This window comes from Tupaia chinensis, unplaced genomic scaffold (genome assembly GCF_000334495.1).
Source record: "Tupaia chinensis unplaced genomic scaffold, TupChi_1.0 Scaffold000318_1, whole genome shotgun sequence".
Taxonomy (NCBI): domain Eukaryota; kingdom Metazoa; phylum Chordata; class Mammalia; order Scandentia; family Tupaiidae; genus Tupaia; species Tupaia belangeri.
In genome coordinates, this window is record NW_006159811.1 from 3,238,412 (window position 1) to 3,255,414 (window position 17,003).

At 36.1% G+C, this 17,003-nt stretch overlaps 1 protein-coding gene across 1 annotated transcript in view; it reads right to left on the minus strand.

The window, feature by feature from the left end:
* FGF5 (fibroblast growth factor 5) overlaps positions 1–17,003 on the minus strand; it is a 28,966-nt gene that overhangs the window by 10,992 nt on the left and 971 nt on the right. Inside the window, 1 exon segment of the mRNA XM_006151458.1 lies at positions 9,929–10,085. Coding sequence (XP_006151520.1) covers positions 9,929–10,085 — 157 coding nt within the window.

Here is a 17,003-nt window from a genome sequence, read left to right on the forward strand (position 1 = left end):
CATGGATACCAGAGACAATGTGGGAGGAGGGTGGGACATGGCAGAGGGTGAGAGATAGGGAATCAAGGATGGCAAAACAAAAAACAAAGTATACAAGACATAAGAATTGGAAAATTACTTGCTGATAACATGTATGTTGATGTGCTTGATTGAGCCAATATACAGTGTATTTTGGATGGAAAATTCATTTGTAGGCTGTAATGATGTATAGTGAATTAATGTAAAAACTAAATAAATTTCAAGAGAAAAAAACTATTTCACAATGTATATATATACTTTAAAACATCACATTTTATATACATCATACAAATTTATCTGTAATTTAAATAAATGAATAAATAAATATATCTGAACATTATAAATGAATAAAATAACATTTCATTTGAATTATTAAAAAGGACTTAATAAAACATACACTTTTTAAAAATTTTGTTTGTTTGTTTGTTCTTGAGGGAGAATAAAAGCAAGTTTATTAAGGAAAGTGTACAGAGCAGACTACTACATAAGTGAAACAGCCATGTGAGGGGAGATGGGTGAACAGTTCCATTCTTTTCTCCAAGAGGAAAGAAAGAATGACTACCCAGATATAAAGATATAAGAGCCACCCCATACACAAGGAAGTCCCCCCCAAAAAATATGCTTTTTAAATAATAGAACTGCATTATTTCTCTAAAAAAAAAAAAAGACGCTGCCATAGAGACTTTTCTACAGTTAAGGTAGAGAAGTGAATCAAATGTTAAATAAGCTACTAAAATTAGGACTCCTGAGACCAACAGTTGGCATAATGGCTATGTCACTGGACTCCCAAGTAGTCGACCGTGGTTTGAATTCTGGACCCAGTGGCTTAAACTCACACCAGGCACATGTACATGCATGCCCAAGATCCTGAGAGGAGAATGGAGAAGGGATTGGAGCATGGCCATCCCTCCGGGAAGTGATTTCTAACTTTCTGTCTCTCTGTCTCTATCTTTCTGGTGAGCGCACGAGCCCTATAGGAAAAACCTCCCCCCCCCCAAAAAAAAAGAAATCAGGACTCCTATCATTCCATTGTTCTACCACCATTAGCCACTACAACAAAAGCAATCATTAAAATGTTTGTGCAGTTGACTTAACCTTGGTGGCACACATTATTATGATGGTTCAAATCCTGGGCCCACCTAACCAGGCCAGGCAGGGTGGCCCAGGGTGTAGTATTAGTCCTTGTTAATTAGGAGACTGGGGCAGGAGGACCTAACATGGCAAGGTCCTATCAAAAACCAATCAATCTCAATCTTTCAATAAATAAATAAATAAGACATTGAAAATACATACATATATAAGCATGTCTGTGTTTTTTAATAAAACTTCACTTTAAAAAATGTGTGTAAAGAGTTACCTTTTTTGTTTCACATTTATGAAGTGCATATCACATGCCAGGCATTGTGTTACTTGCCGCTTTTACAGAGGCAAACAACATTGGCATGGTCCTTTTCACATTCTTTGTTGGCTTAAATTATCTGGATTTTTTTTTTTTTAATTTCTTCTTCACCTTGCAAGTGTAAAATAAAAAAGGTATAGCTAACAAGCCATTACTACAAAATTAAAATGAAACGATCAGGGACCAGCAGTTAGTATAAAAGCTATATCGCTGGACTCCCATATAGTCGACTGCAGTTTGCGTCCTGGACCCAGTGGCTTAAACTCAAGCCTGGTGCATGTGCATGCGTGCCCAAGATCCCAAGAGGAAAATGAAGGAGAAGGATTGCGGCATGGCCACTCCCCCTGCAGGGGTGATTTCTCACTTTCTGTCTCTCTGTCTCTCTCTGTCTTTCTGGCAAGCACAGGCGCCCTATAGCAAATATATCAAATCAGTTAATTCTATGTAGATTAGTACACCCCAGGAAAATCCAAAACTTAAGCAAATCAAACTATTTTTTTGTTGAATATCCAAATTATTCTGAGGAAAGAAAACACAATGCTATTAAAGGAAATGAAAGGCCAGACAGTGGCATGGAAATTAAGGCACTGAATCCCACATAGCCAACTATACAGTTCAAGGTCTGGACCCAACAGCTTGAAAAACAAGCCTGGTGCATGTGCATACGTACCCAAAATTCTGAGAAGAGAGTGGAGGAAAGGGGAATTGCAGCATGACCATTCCCTTGGTGGGTAGGAGTGATAGCTCTCTCTCTCTCTCTCTGTCTCTCTCTCTCTCTAGCAAGTACACATGCCCTATGGCAAAAAAAAAAAAAAAGAAGAAAAGGGAAATAAAAACTTTCTCACTAGAAGGACATCATTTGACTCTTTGTCTCTTCTCACAGTGAAGACGTATGACATATGATGGATATTTAAAAGAAAGTCAAATTCAGCTCAAAGAAAGAAAAACATTGATTAAAACTTAGACTATTCCAGATAAAAACTAATTCCACTGAATTGAAGTTAAACAAAGGATCAATTAAATCAAATAGAAGTTCTTTGTAAATCAACGTTGTTTAAGAAAAACAACCTCTAAAACTCTTAACATAGTTTAAGTCCTTGGTAAACATGTTCTGTGATGGCTCAGGACCTTGAAGGAAATACATTGAAGCTGTGCAGACACATGATGGTTTTCATTATGTGCAACTACAGAAGTAAACATGCAGTATATTACAAAGGTGTAGAGACAGCAGTGAATTTGGATTGGACATAAGTATCAGCCTTGGAATTTGTGAGGTATTTAATCCATTTTTAATTCTTTCTTTCACTTTATTTTCTTTGATATGCCTCTTGGGAAAAAAAAAACAAACTTGTAAGTTAAATTGTTAACCAAATCTTAACAATGAAAATGTTATTATATAGACTATAATATTTTTAAATAATAAAAATATTACTGTAGACTGTAATAAAAATAGTTATGGGGCAGCTCTGTGACTTACAGTAATGAGCTGCTCAAGAGAAGCGAGGTCCCACACAGCAGAGCGTTCCAAATCCCTAGCCTGGTGAGTCTGAAACACACAGGGCACACCTCTGAGTGTCCAAGATCTGATGAGCTGGAGGACTGGAGGAAGTGACATAACCAGACCCTGTAGAGGGATGCTTCTCTCTCTCTCCCATGTGTGTGTACACACTCTATCACAAATAAAGGGAAAAAATGCTCAACAACAAAATTATGATTGAATCATGCTCTAGGCAAAGTCTCCTTGCTATATGGGTCTGCACTTCTGGTTCTCCTGCCTCCTGGGTTCCCACTCTACCCCCATGATGGGAACTTCCAGGAACAGGTGCCCTAATCCCAGGCCATTCTGGGTGGGTGTGGCTGGGTGCAGGGCAGCGTGCACCCAGAAGGCCTGCTTTTACTCTTTACCATATGAGTCCCACATGGGTTAGTTAGGCCCTGCTGTGCTATCTCCAGGTCAGGGCCATATTTCCTGTTTGGCACTGGATATTTGTCCGTTTCATGTCTCAGTTCTTAATACTGAGCTAGAAATGTGCAAGCTGGCTTTAATAATAACCAACCTGATCATGTAGTGAGGAATATCAGCCACAAGATCTTTCCTCCTAACTCCATGAATTACGATTACTCAGGGAGCTGTTTAAAATACAGACTCCCCCAGCCCTTTCCAGAGATTGCATTTTAGTAGTTTGTGGTGAGAGCCTGGACTTACATCATTAACCAGTATCATATATGAATTTTTCTTTAACACTAGAGAGTACATGTGTGTGCACAACAGGGGGCGTAGGGAAAAGAGCCCTCAACAGGGTCTCCTTACACTGCAGTCCCCTTTCTCCAGCCCTCCAGCTCCTCAGGAGCCTATGTGTTTAAGTATGTGCCCAATGTGCTTTTGAACTGACCCAGGGATCTGGACCATGGCTGGTCATATTGCTTCCAGCCTTGCAGGGCACCTGCGTCACCTCTACACCACAGAGGCTGGGCTCCTGAGTGATTTTTGATGTGGATGAGATAAAGGCCACACTAAGATAAATATGGTATAAGATAGGAGCTGTCTTTCCAGTGCCCTTAATAACTGTACAAAGCTGGGCCACTGAAGGCTACTAGGTACTATGTGATTTACATGCATTATTTAATTCTCACAATAATTTCATGATCACTCTCAGGATATTATTATCTGGCTTTTCAGTCTGAGAAGTAAAGAAAATGATCCACTTAAAGTCCTATATTTATCAAATGCCAGAATAGACCTGTGACATAAAACTCTTCTGATTTTGAGTCGAAAGCCCTCTCTGTAACACCACACAAACCCAGGCTTTCTCCCAGGCTCTGATACAGTCTCACTCGCTCTGAAGTGACTCCATATTAAAGTACTGGAAAACCAAGCGTCCCTCCCCAGTATTCAGAAAAATATGAACACTGTCATGTCTTCATAGGCCAGCCTAGATCTCTGATGCTCCAAGTTAACTCGTCGCACTTCAATAAAATGGACCCTCTACCCTGACTTCCTTGGTGCAAGAGTAAGAAAAACTAGATTTACTGCAAAGGCAGAACTCCAAACCTGTTTTGGGGCTGGCATTACCAGATATTCAGTTGTACTGTGTGAATGGAAAGCTCCTAGTGGGCAAGAGAAGTTCATATTCAAGTGTTCAATATAGCTCATGGTCTTGACCAGCCCATTGGAGTGCTTAAGAAGCTATTTTTTAATGATGAGGACAAGTATTACTCAAGCTTCCATTTCTCCTTTCAGTAAACATGCCCAGCTTTAGGGGCTGCTGACTCCTCCTCACTGTGCCCCCAGCACAGGAAGTTTAGTCCAGACTCTCGTGCTGGGCAAGCCAGCTGGCACCCTCTGAAGCCAGGAAAGAAGGACGTTCTAGTTGTTGCTTAGGCCTGATCAAGCACACATTCCACGCCTATTTCGTAAACTCTGCAATTAGTTTTCCTTCCAAACATGATCCCCTAAAACCCTGAGAAACAAAAATAATTCTACCACATGCTTCTTTCCGGATCTTTAAAATAAGCTAACATGCCTTCCCCAAAAGAAAATGAGCGATCGTGCATTCTTTATGAAAAGAATGAAGAGTATATGATAACTACCTTTTCTAGGATTTACATTTTTTAGGGAAAAAACAAGACAGACATTAAGGCTTTGGAAAAAAATGACAGGACTATAGGAAATCCTTGCCCCTTTAAGAGCTTGAGCCTGGAAATTCTGCTTTCAAATTGGGTTCCTTGGTGAAAAAGGAAAACCCAAGAGCCAAGGCATTAGAGTATGCACAAAAAGTTGGGACCCAAGGAAAAAAAGATCGGTGAGAAATAGGATTGGGGGCTCATCTAAATAACTGAAGTGTCACAGCTGTCTGACCCCAAAATCAGAAAGAAAGGAGATGGAGGAACTTCAAACAGCTGCCTGAGAGCAAATTCAAGGAGATCCGTTTAAACTTTCAGTGCTGAATACCTTCCAGGCACCACTCTTAGTGTTTTATACGTGTCTTGTTTAAAATACAGCTATCACAAAAGTTAATTCCCCTTCTTTTATAGTTGATAAAACCAAGAAATAGAAAGACTAAGTGAAATGGCACAGTTAGTAAGTCATGGCGTGGGACTCAGCCTGGAGAAATATAACTGCTCCGAACCACCCCAAGAGGCCTTTACTCTTCCATCTGGACCCACCTTTGATAAATCCAACAGGCTCCTACGGGGACATCAACCTAAAGGAGGAGCATGAACAGAGTAAGAGAGAGAGACAGAAAAAGAAGGGCACTCTGCCTCAGGAAGGAACTTGGCATGGCCACGTGTTGAGAAAGAAGGTCCAGGCCATGGCGGCAACGGCGCTGAAAAACTATGGCTCAAAAAGAAGCAATTATTGACTACTGTTCCCCATGATTCCTGACACAAGCGACAAGGAAAACCCTGCACGCCTCATCCTTATGAAGAATACTGAAAAAACCTGCATGGCAAGAATTCGGCTGCGTTGTATATTTAGAGTGTACAAGCAAAGGTCTTAAGAAGACTGCATGGAGATTAGAAGCTTGATTGAGTGCAGGAAGCCAGGCATACTTAGGTGATGAAAGTTCAAATAAAACTTCTCTTACGGAATTAACAAATTTAGCACCAAAAAGTAAAATCAGCATCAAGGCTGCCTAAATCTAACAGCACTGGGCTGCAGTCTCAGCTTCCTACCTTTGTGTCCATGGATGAGGAAGCATTTACTAAATAAAGATTTTGGCCAGCCAAAAAGATCTCTTTTCTGTTTTGGAAGTTTATCTGGAGAGAGATTCTCTATGCGACTCATCATCACATTGAATAACCAACATTTGTAAAAGTCTGTGGTCACTTCCTCTCCTCTCTAGATCTAGAGTCAAGTATCCGAGACATAGAAAAAAGGAAAAGAAAGATGGTCAGGAAAAGTGCTCTGAATCACAGAGAGAGAGGGGAAGTACAGGGGATATTTGTTACTTTAAGTACAGATTTAAAATTGCCAGTTTATTTAGCTACTAGAATGCTATAAATAGTCTAAGACTATGCCACGGTGTTTATTGTTTACATGTAATATGAAAATATTGTCAAATTATGCACTTAGTAACTCCTGTAAAATAGCGAAAACAATGTAATTGGTTCTAAAAAACTTAATATCTTCTTTTAAGCTAGGTTTTATTTACCAAGCATTACAGCATTTAAAGAGAATGAGAGAGAGAACATTTTAAGAGGATAACCTTTCCTGTCAACTGTGTAACCTTAGGAAAATAATTTAACATCTCTAAGCCTCTTTCTGCACCTCACTAGCTAATGAGATAAAGTAAGCGAAAAAGCTCATATCCATCTGGTACCCCATTTTTAATATTCTGATTGTCACTATAAAAAACAAGTTGAAAATCTAGAATTATCCATAAATAGTTCTCAAGACGGTAGGGGGTTACTTTCCCCAAAATTACAGCTTACTTTGTTTTTCGTTCACATTTACTTTGTAGATGGAACCCTGAAGGTACTCTTCAAATATCTTCACACAATTATTGATTTCAAGTAACTTACAAATTATACATCTAATTCTAAAAGTATAAGAGTTTTTAGCATTTTTGGTAATAATGTAATCCTGTAGCAACTAAAACTAAATCAAATAATCATGTTTAAAATTACAAGAATAATATTTCAATATGTTCAAGTAGAAACTGAAAACAGGAAAGACACCAGCTGGACATAAAATTGATAATTGCTAGGATTAATAATATTTCTAAATTTGACTTCTTTAAAAATAAATCACTTTATAATTTATTTAGATTTCCATTTAGAGAAGAAGTCCTACTAAAAGCTCAAATAAGAGAAAGTGGGCTTGGACAATTGGTTTTAAAAAGAATCCACATAATCGTAGGGCTTAATTTTTTATCTACAATTCATCTCAAAGTCACCAGAATGACTTTTATATCAAAGAGCTTCAGTGAGTGACAAGAGCAAGACTTGCTTTGTACTATTTAAAAGTCATTATTCCATGAAATAACTTTAGCCTGCCAAGATGAGAAAGAATAACAGATGCTGTTTTTGCATTATCTGCGTTATTTCGACCAGCCATCCTTAGACATTTGGGTCAAATTTCTAGAAATTTGTTACTTGCATTTGACAGAGGAATCAAGTATCCTGACCTCTCAGTTTGACCTTTCTAATTGGCATCCATTTGTAATGCTTCGCTTTTTGTGGCAATTATCCTTAAACTAGTCCAAGTTAAGTCTATTTTTGCATGTACCAGGACCTATATCAGAACAAACCACAAAGAAAAAGTTTCTCTACGTATATTGTGTGTTATTAGGATGCTTAGATTTTGAAGGTGTTTCTATTTATACAACCTTAAAGGAGACAGGAAAAGTTGTTTTATTCAGCTGTGTTTAATCATTGTTTTCTATCCTATGCACAAAAGGGACCAGCAGGTGACCTGGTGATTGAAGCAATGGACACCCTCACATGCCCGACCGGTTCAAGTTCTGAACCTGCTAGCTTCATTTCTCATTTTCCCTCTCTCTCTCTTTCACTGCTTCTCTCTGGTCAAATTAAAATAAATGGTGCCAGCAGTTGGAGTAATGACTATGTCGCTGGACTCCCATGTAGTCGACCACAGTTAGAATCCCGGACCCCATGGCTTGAACTCATGCTGGGCGCGTGAGCATGCATGCCCAAGATCTCAAAAGGAGAAGGGAGAAGGGATTGCAGCATGGCCATCCTCCCTGGGGAGGGAGGGTGTGTGTGTGTGTGTGTTTGATTTCTCGCTTTCTGTCTCTCTGTCTCTCTCTGTCATTCTGGCGAGCACACGTGCTCTATAGCAAAAGCCTCTCCAAAAAAAAAAAAAAAAAAAAATGAATAAGTAAAATTAAATAAAATAATCTTTTAAACATTTTTAAACCAAATATCTTTTAAATAAAATGGAATGTCCTATGTATTCATAGTTGAAGCAGAACTTTATCCCTTAAAATAAATAAATGTAAAAATAAAAAATACTATATTACAGCTTGTTAGAGTATAGTAACCAGCTCAGAAGATGAAATAAGTAAATTGTTTTATAATTTTTGCATCAAGTGTTTAAAGACTCTAACAATGATCTTCTATTTATATTAATAAACAGAGATTTTAGTGTATATTATGTTTATATTATACGAATGCCATTACTATATAATAATAATAGGTAATATTTATTAAGCACTTTCAATGTACCAAATATGGTTTTGAGGACTTTAAATGTATTAACTCATTTAATCCTCAAATAATTACCGAAATTGATCAGATTCTACTGTCTCCTTCAAAAAGTATTAACAAATCACCTTGAGATGCTAAGGAAAAAAAATTGTAAAAGCCTATTGTGTTGAACCAAGTGGAATTCTCACTGAATTTTTTAAAGGTGTGAAAAGTAAAAATCATAAATAGTAAGTTTCAGTTGATTGTACCATTAGTTAAAACTGCCTATATACTTTGAAACTTGGAGAAATGACATTTTGAGAGGTCATTTAGTAAGAAATAAAGGGAATAAGCATAAAAAAAACTACCTTTACAGAAAACTGAATTTTAAAATGACTTAATATGAAGAAACCTAATATGTCATAGAAAAAGCATAAGTCACTTTTAAGTGCCGTGCACACATGTTAATACAAATAATGAAAATCTGTAAGTGGCTATGCTAAGCTAAACCTATTTCATTAATCTTAAAATGTCTTACTACTTCCCAGGTAGTGAACATTTTCGTAACGAAGCAAGTAAATAATTTGTAAATTGGTTACAAAATGTGTAAATGCTGTGAAGAAATTTTTAGGAGTATAAAATTAGTCTTTACAGTATTAATAAGTAATTATTTTTGATGTGACAAAAAATGCAAGATAAAACTTTCTGAAATTCAGCAAGTAAAATTTCTCCATGGAAGATCAGTCTTCTCATTCTTGGTTTCTTTGCTTCCTACTTAGTAATATGAAAATATGTTATATGACAGAGTCTTCCAAAAATTTGTGAAAATACATATTATGGAAATACTGTGGGTGGGTTTTAAAATTTCTTGCACCAAAATAAACTTGTATTTTAATTCTGTTTGTTCCACAAACATTTTGAAATTCTCTCTACTACTTAGATCTGGTTTTTGACATTGTGAACAGCTTATAAAATTAAATAAGAATCTGATTTACGAAGGATACATACAAAATCACATAGACATGTAAAATTTAAATGTTATATGTTATTTCCATAATATGTCTCCTTACTTGAGCCACTTCTAAGAAGTAAATAATAACAACTACTTTAGAATGTTATTTCCAAATACACTTACCCTTTAAAAACTAATTGTGTACTCAATAATTTTTTAAGTAAATAAAATATTATAATAATTACTTACAGAAATACACATGATTCTCTTGGTTAAAAATAACTGTACCAGAAAAAATAGAATTATCTTAGCAAGTTGTCCTTCTTATTTGGAAAATCCCCTCATTCCAATTTACAAATATAAAATCTCCATAATGCCTTTAACAAATATAAAGTAGTTCTACTTACACTTGCATGGAGTTTTCCTTTTTTTGACATCGCTAAAAATTTGTTGCTGAAAACTCCTCGTATTCCTACAATCCCTTGAGACACAGCAAATATTTCCAAAATACCTAGAATGACAGAAATCCCAAAATAAAACACAGACTCTTCTATATATCATTGTGAAGAATTAAATTTCTACATAAATTCCTTCCATTCTTTATTATGGCAATTTAAAAAAGACCTTAACATTCAACATTCTTATTTTTTATAACATTCACTACGTAAAAATAAGAGACTAGCATTCAAATGTTCATTGAAAATTATTAATTCAAGATTCAAATATTTGATTTTATGTCAAGATTTTTTTTTTCTACACATGATAATTGCTTTTAGGAAGCAATGTTTAACAACAGAATAATTTCAAGTTCTAAAGAGGTTGAAAAGATAGATTTTTTTTCCCTAAATGTTTATAAAATAATTGTCGCCCATTGTTTTTTCATCGTTAATACACCACTTTTAGTAATAAAGCAAATAAAATATCTATTTAAGACAAGTATAAATGACTTGAAAGCCTGGAAAATAATACTTGTTTATGTCAAATAAGTCCTCTTTTCTAATCATCATGATTGCAAGAGTACAAATAAATATATACCGTACTCAATTACTTAATGAGTAGCTCTTTTAAAGACTACACATACCGAGATACTGAAAGTTCTATTGAATAAGTTAGGACACTGAAGTTAAACATTTAAGGGTATAAACGATTATGTTTGAGTCATCTTGCATTTTGAATCATTTCCTGAAATAAAATGTCATGAGGTATTTTATTAATATTATAATGACATTTATATTTTGTATTTCATGGAATTATTGGGTCAATGTCCAATTGTATCCTACAATAATTTCAAACTCTATGTCCACTAGGTCAACAGAATCACACACTGGTACTTTAAGAAGATGAAACTCATAGTCTTCTAGTCTGCATATAACCGGAAAACCAGCATATTTACCATAAACTTATATATAATGTTATAGGAACATGATTTTTTTTTGTTAGTCGTCTACATCAAATCCGGGGAAAAATGAACAAAATAACATAGTTCACTAGAGCTAAAAAGAGACATACTTTAGAAAGGAACAAAGAAAGAAAGAAAAGGAAGGCTAGGAACTAGAGAAGAAAAAAAGAACATAACATTTTCATGTATTAAACTTGAGCATAGAAGTTAATTAGAATATTCCAATAGAATTCTAATGAATAAAGAAATTCACCAGATTTTCTTGAAATAGCAATCTCCTGTTACTGTATTTGAAGTACATATAAAATTATTTAACTTACGAAAGGGAGTAAATTGTGAATAAATATGTGATACTTGTAAATACATACATATGAATAACTTTATCAAACACTTGTACCACACAATGTGGGTTAAGACCTACAATTGTAGCAAATACTGTTATTCAACTTAGTCTCTTAAAAATACTTGATTAGAAAGTTCAAGGGGGGGAGGGAGATAGGCGAATAACTACTTGTTATAAAATATTCTTATCCTGAGTAAATAAAACATCTCAGAGAAACTGCAGCTGCCAATTTATTTATTAATGTTTCTTTAAAAAAACAACAACACAAAAAGCTAGTAGAAAGGAACTATTTTTGCTTTTAGGAATAAACTAAGAAAACTGGTATTCCATAAATCTTTTACTTTGAAATGTTTGAAATTCTGTTTACGACAGATTTTACTATAAAAATTACATGACTGTGCTACACACACACAACACCCTCATTTTGTTATTTTATCAAGTAAATGGTAACAAGGCACAGAGAATGCTTTCTAAAGGTAAATACATTACACGGATGTAATACGTTATAGTAATATCTTCAGTGAGTATGACTAGAACATTTGATTCCAAGTTATATTTCTCTCAGAATTACAGAATAATATTGAGAACTGTGTTAATGATTTTCAGTATTTGGAGATGGGGACGTGATTGTAAATGCTGTGAAAGTGCGTGTTAAAAATGAAAACAAGAGAATATGAAAAATCCCCTATTTGTGGAATGGGATACAAAAGAGACAATGTGGAGTTGATAGAAGAGGAGATTTGGTTATGTTTCCTCCAATTAACTCATGGTTCTAGGTTGTTAGGAGTTTCTTATTCCATTCTTGGAAAATTACCAGGCTTCGTAAATGCAAAGCTATTGTATATTAATGAAAAAAATTACTTAGTAGTATAAAAGATGAAATTCTCTTCAGTATATGTGTTTACAGGCTAATTTTAAGAAATAAAAGGGCTTTACAAATATGTGTTTCATGGAAATACATTGGTTTAAGTAAACTGGGTTTCTGGCAACTACATTATTCTATCTTTATAGGAAAACTCCACTTTGACTCATTTAAATTGTATCTCAACACTGGTATGTTCTGTGAGTATTTGCTATGTACAATTTACATTGTAATAAATTTTAAATATGAGGAAAATGAAACAATATATATGAAAATTTTATTATTTTATTACATGGTGTATGATTTCTTGTAAGGTTCAGTATAAAAATGATATATTGCCTGAGAATAAGAGAATTTTATACTTTTAAGAAAATTATATTTAACTGAAAGCTTCAACATAGTTTACATGTATTATTCTATTTAATACTAGGAAGACTACAGAAGAGAAAAAAGATGTGAAAAAAGTTACTTCTCACATATGCAACTTTGATACTGATTTTCTAAAACTCAATGTAATTATGGCCTAATATTGAGAACACTATTGAGACCATAATTTCCAAAGTAAGTCAGCAGTGATTTTACAATGTCTTGTTTTCTCAAGTATTAGAGCAGATTCAGCAAGTGTCATAATTCAACTTCCTGCCCACCCCTATCCACAAGTGACCACAGGGCTATTGAGGTTACTATGCCTAATCTCAGTAATTCATTTAGGAACTCTATATATTCTTTACAATCTAAATTATGTACAACAATGGAACGTATAAATAATAATAAATAATTTAAAAATAGTTTTTATAAATTACAAAAGAGCTATGTAATATTTGAAATCCATGTGCATTAAATCCAACATATATAAAACAACAATATTTATGTGACATTGATTTTTGCTTTAATTTCAGTAACTTCCTGACTTTTCTTTATGAGTTGATAATAATACTTTTTTTTAAAGAACCATTTTATTTAACTTTTTATTTATTTATTTTCATTTCATCAGAGAGGGAGAGAGTGAGCGAGAGGGAGGTGGGAGAAAAGTGAGAAAGCAAGCCGCCAGGTCTGGGACTCAAACCATGGTCAGTCATGTAGGAGTCCAGTGTCCTTAACCACCATGCCACCTGCTGGCCCCCAATAATAATAAATTTGATGGAAATTTTCAATTTACCTTATAGATGCCTTAACCAAATTGTCAAGTCTGTCTCCCAGACCATAGACAGTCAATGACTGCTAAACTGGATTGTCTTCATTGAGCCTCTCATTGCCTCTCTCTTCCTTGCCCAGACACTCCATGTGCACACATGTGTGGACACACGTATTAGGAATCTGCTGCTGTTGTGGCTTCCTCTTGCTTGTGTGGAAAGGAGTGAAGGCTCAGTATAAATTAATTCACATCAAAGCGCAAGTGACAGTGTATTATCTTTTCTCAGGTATTCACATTTAAGAAAATAAAGAGAAGAGGGGCATGCTTAACAGAAGGAATTATTCTCTCTTGGTGGAATCTCAGAGTTGACATCCAGGTTGAAGAGGGCAAGAAATTTTTGGTGTCTCAAATTGCACACATACTTACTTCCAAAGATAGTTAGGCATTATGAAGTAAGTTTATTTTAGTAAGAAAACATATACATATCTAGACTTTTCAACTTAATCCTCTCCAGATTTTTTACCATACTAGGGCTCTATAATAGTTGATACAATCATATGTATAGACTTCTCCCTTTTCTTGGTAAGTAAAATATAGAAAAACACAGATATTCCATGTATTCAAAAACTTTCAACAACCCATCTGAAAATCCCCAAAGAAAAATATTTTAAAACTGAAATTTCTCTACTTGCATCCACACAGTAACAGATAGACTATGCCAAGTTAGCAAATCTGAGTCTTGAAATACCCAGCTTAGCAGCCTTCACTGATTAAATTAGTAACAAAAAATTTCCACTTGAGTTTTTCCATACAGGAGATACAGATTCTGGGTTATCCAGGCTTGGGTGACTGTAATGATTCTACGTGTTGCCAAAATTGATGGTGAATTCAGAATTTTTAAAAATCAATGAAATCGAGGGTTCTATCAATCAAAATATGGGATTGCAATTTTCATATTGTATGTGAATGCTTTGGTTCTGTGTAGTCATAGTCTTAAACTTTTCCTCTTTAAATTGACAATGCGTGACTTCCCATTTTTCAACGGCCCAAGAGAATTTAACAGAAAGATCATACTGAAACTATACTTGAAAGCATGTAAATCTAAGCAAACATTTTGTTTCTATGCAATACTTGGATCATATCATCTGCTTTGTCATTTTTCTTCATCCTTCCTCAGTATCTCTTCAAGATAAAGGTTTATATGCAATGAGTTGGATTTCATTTTCTGTCTTCAAAATTTGAAATAACTATGTATAAGAGCAGCTAATCATATATTAATTGACACACCTAAATAGTTTCAAAATCTATGGCCAAAGTATCCTTCTGATGGTGAAATTAAAAATGTTCAGAAATTGCAAAAATATTTCATATTAAATGGTAGTTGTGAAACACATATATATTTATCTGTCCTAGCCAACAAGTATTACAGAATGTCTTTGGGTTAGAATGCAGTTTCATGGCAAAACTTTGACTTTTTAATTAATTAATTTATTTATTTTTTTAATGTTTAGGTAGCAGGATTTAACTAAAAGAACATAAGTTTTTTCAACATTACTAACTTACAGACAGTAGAATTAGATGATGAGATTAAATGGATGTATTCTTTATGGCCCTTGACCTAGCTCTCTCAGTCTATCTTGTGAGACTTACTCAAATGTTTTCTCACATGCTCTTAGTAAAAGTCTGTCACCAACACGTTAGTTTACACAAATGTCAGGAAACTGTCAAATGCTGTCTTCGAAGAAGTAAATGACCAACTGCGATGAGGAGGCTGCTATTTCTTTTCCACAGCTATGTGAGGGCAAAGACCCACTTTAAATTTCCAAATCACAAGTCATCTTACTTAACATGAGGCATTCCATAAATTCTTCATGGATCAATGATACCAAATTTTACAATATTAAGTAATGTAAGACTCTCCAGACATCACAAAGCAGAAAATCACAGAGAGTTGAATATTTAAGCTTTGCTTTTCTCTTCAAGAAAAATCTATGGAAGACACAAAACAAAACAAAAGCTAGCCCTAGCCCCAAAGTAACCAGATATCATGCATGCTTAATAAAGTTAAGTATCCTGTATGGAGTGCAAGAATGAATGAAAGAATATGTGAATGCAAACAGTGCATGTGGAAAGACTAAACTCAGGAGGGCTGCTGTAAACTAGAATAAGTTAGAAAACTGTTAGTTAACGTTTCGTTTAGGTGCTGTTTAGGAAGCACCCCTAGTCTTTTATAGATATCTTTCAACATGGATTTTAAAAGAAATGGAGGATTGGATACAATGGATACCTGTCAATGCCTTCTTTACCTGACCATTAATGGTTCTTTGTTGATCTCAAATTCCTTCAGGTGGTTTTCTGGAACCACCCCTCTAGCAAGGCCTAAATTGCAAAAATCTTTGTCTCTTGGTGCCTTTGTAGAGAGAAAAGGAGGTGACTCTTGGGAATAAGCCTCTTTTGCTGAGATCCCAGGCACACCTAACCTACTGTAGACACATCCTTTTGATCCCCCACTGCCAACCTGCTGCTTGCTGCCTTCTAATCTGGGGTCTTCCCTCGTTGAACAGAAGCTATCTTTTGTTGGCATTGACTTCCTGGATAAACTACAAGAAACAAATAGAGAAAGTTTTCCTCTAAGACAGAGGAAGAAAGATAGCAAGAAGCAGAGAACAATCTCAGATACTGACGAAGCAGAGTTGTGTGGGAAAAAAAAAAGGACACACAGAAATACCGAAATAAACCTAAGTCTGGCTGCCTCTGAAATTTCAGAACATTTCCCTTCGCCCCAACAAACCTTGCCCTCCTCTAAAAAGGCCCTGGGACTCTCCCGGGTGTGTGCCCAGGGCCTTCTGCCCGACTGGTGCTCCAAGCCACCTCTCCACGTGTGCTGCTGCCAGCTGGAACCGCACGTGCGTAAATCCCCCGACAGACCGACAGACAGACAGGCGCAAGGACCGGTGGACCCGCTCCTCCCCGGACGCTAACCACTGGCACCCGGGAGGTTTGTCAACCGGTTACCCCACCGACGTGCCCTCCAAGCCCGCTTCAGAGGCCGCTGCCAGGTTGTCAGTTCGGCCATGACTCCTACCGTCCCACGGCTCTACTCCAGAGCCTGGATAAGCTGGAGCCGAACTCATGGCGTCTTTGGTCTGAGATCCTGCAAGTTTAAGAACACCTGGGAGCTACTAGGGCCGGGTGCTCCGACGCAGCGCTATCTCCTGAGTAGCTCAGAGCCCCACCTGTGTTTTTACCTGGTGGACTAACCTCCCTGTAAGAGCAGTCTGGCCCTACTCAGGAAAACCTCCCGCAGAGATGGCTCTAGTCCCAGGCACAGCCCCAAATTCTCCTTTCAGCTGCCTTTTTAAAAGGAGGGGAACCAGAGGGGTTGTGACGTTCTGGAAACGCAGATGCCAGATGCCTTGGAAGGGAAGGAGAGATGGGAAAGAAGAGAAGAAGAAAGCTAAAGGGAAAATCAAGAAAAACCTTAAGCTTTTCTTTTTGTTGTTTGTTATGAATTCTACACAATTTGTTCCCATGCCTAATTAAACCTCCTGTGTGTTTCTTCTAAAATAAAAAACTTTCCCCTAAGTGTTCCTGGGGATCAAAGGTTGGCCACTCTCTCTCCTAGCAGGATATTATCATGGTCTCATGACATTAAACGTTTTTAACCCCTACTCTGAAATGAATAATTCCAATGTCCATCACTGTCCCCCTCTCTAAATGTGTCTTTTTTCCAGATCATTGAA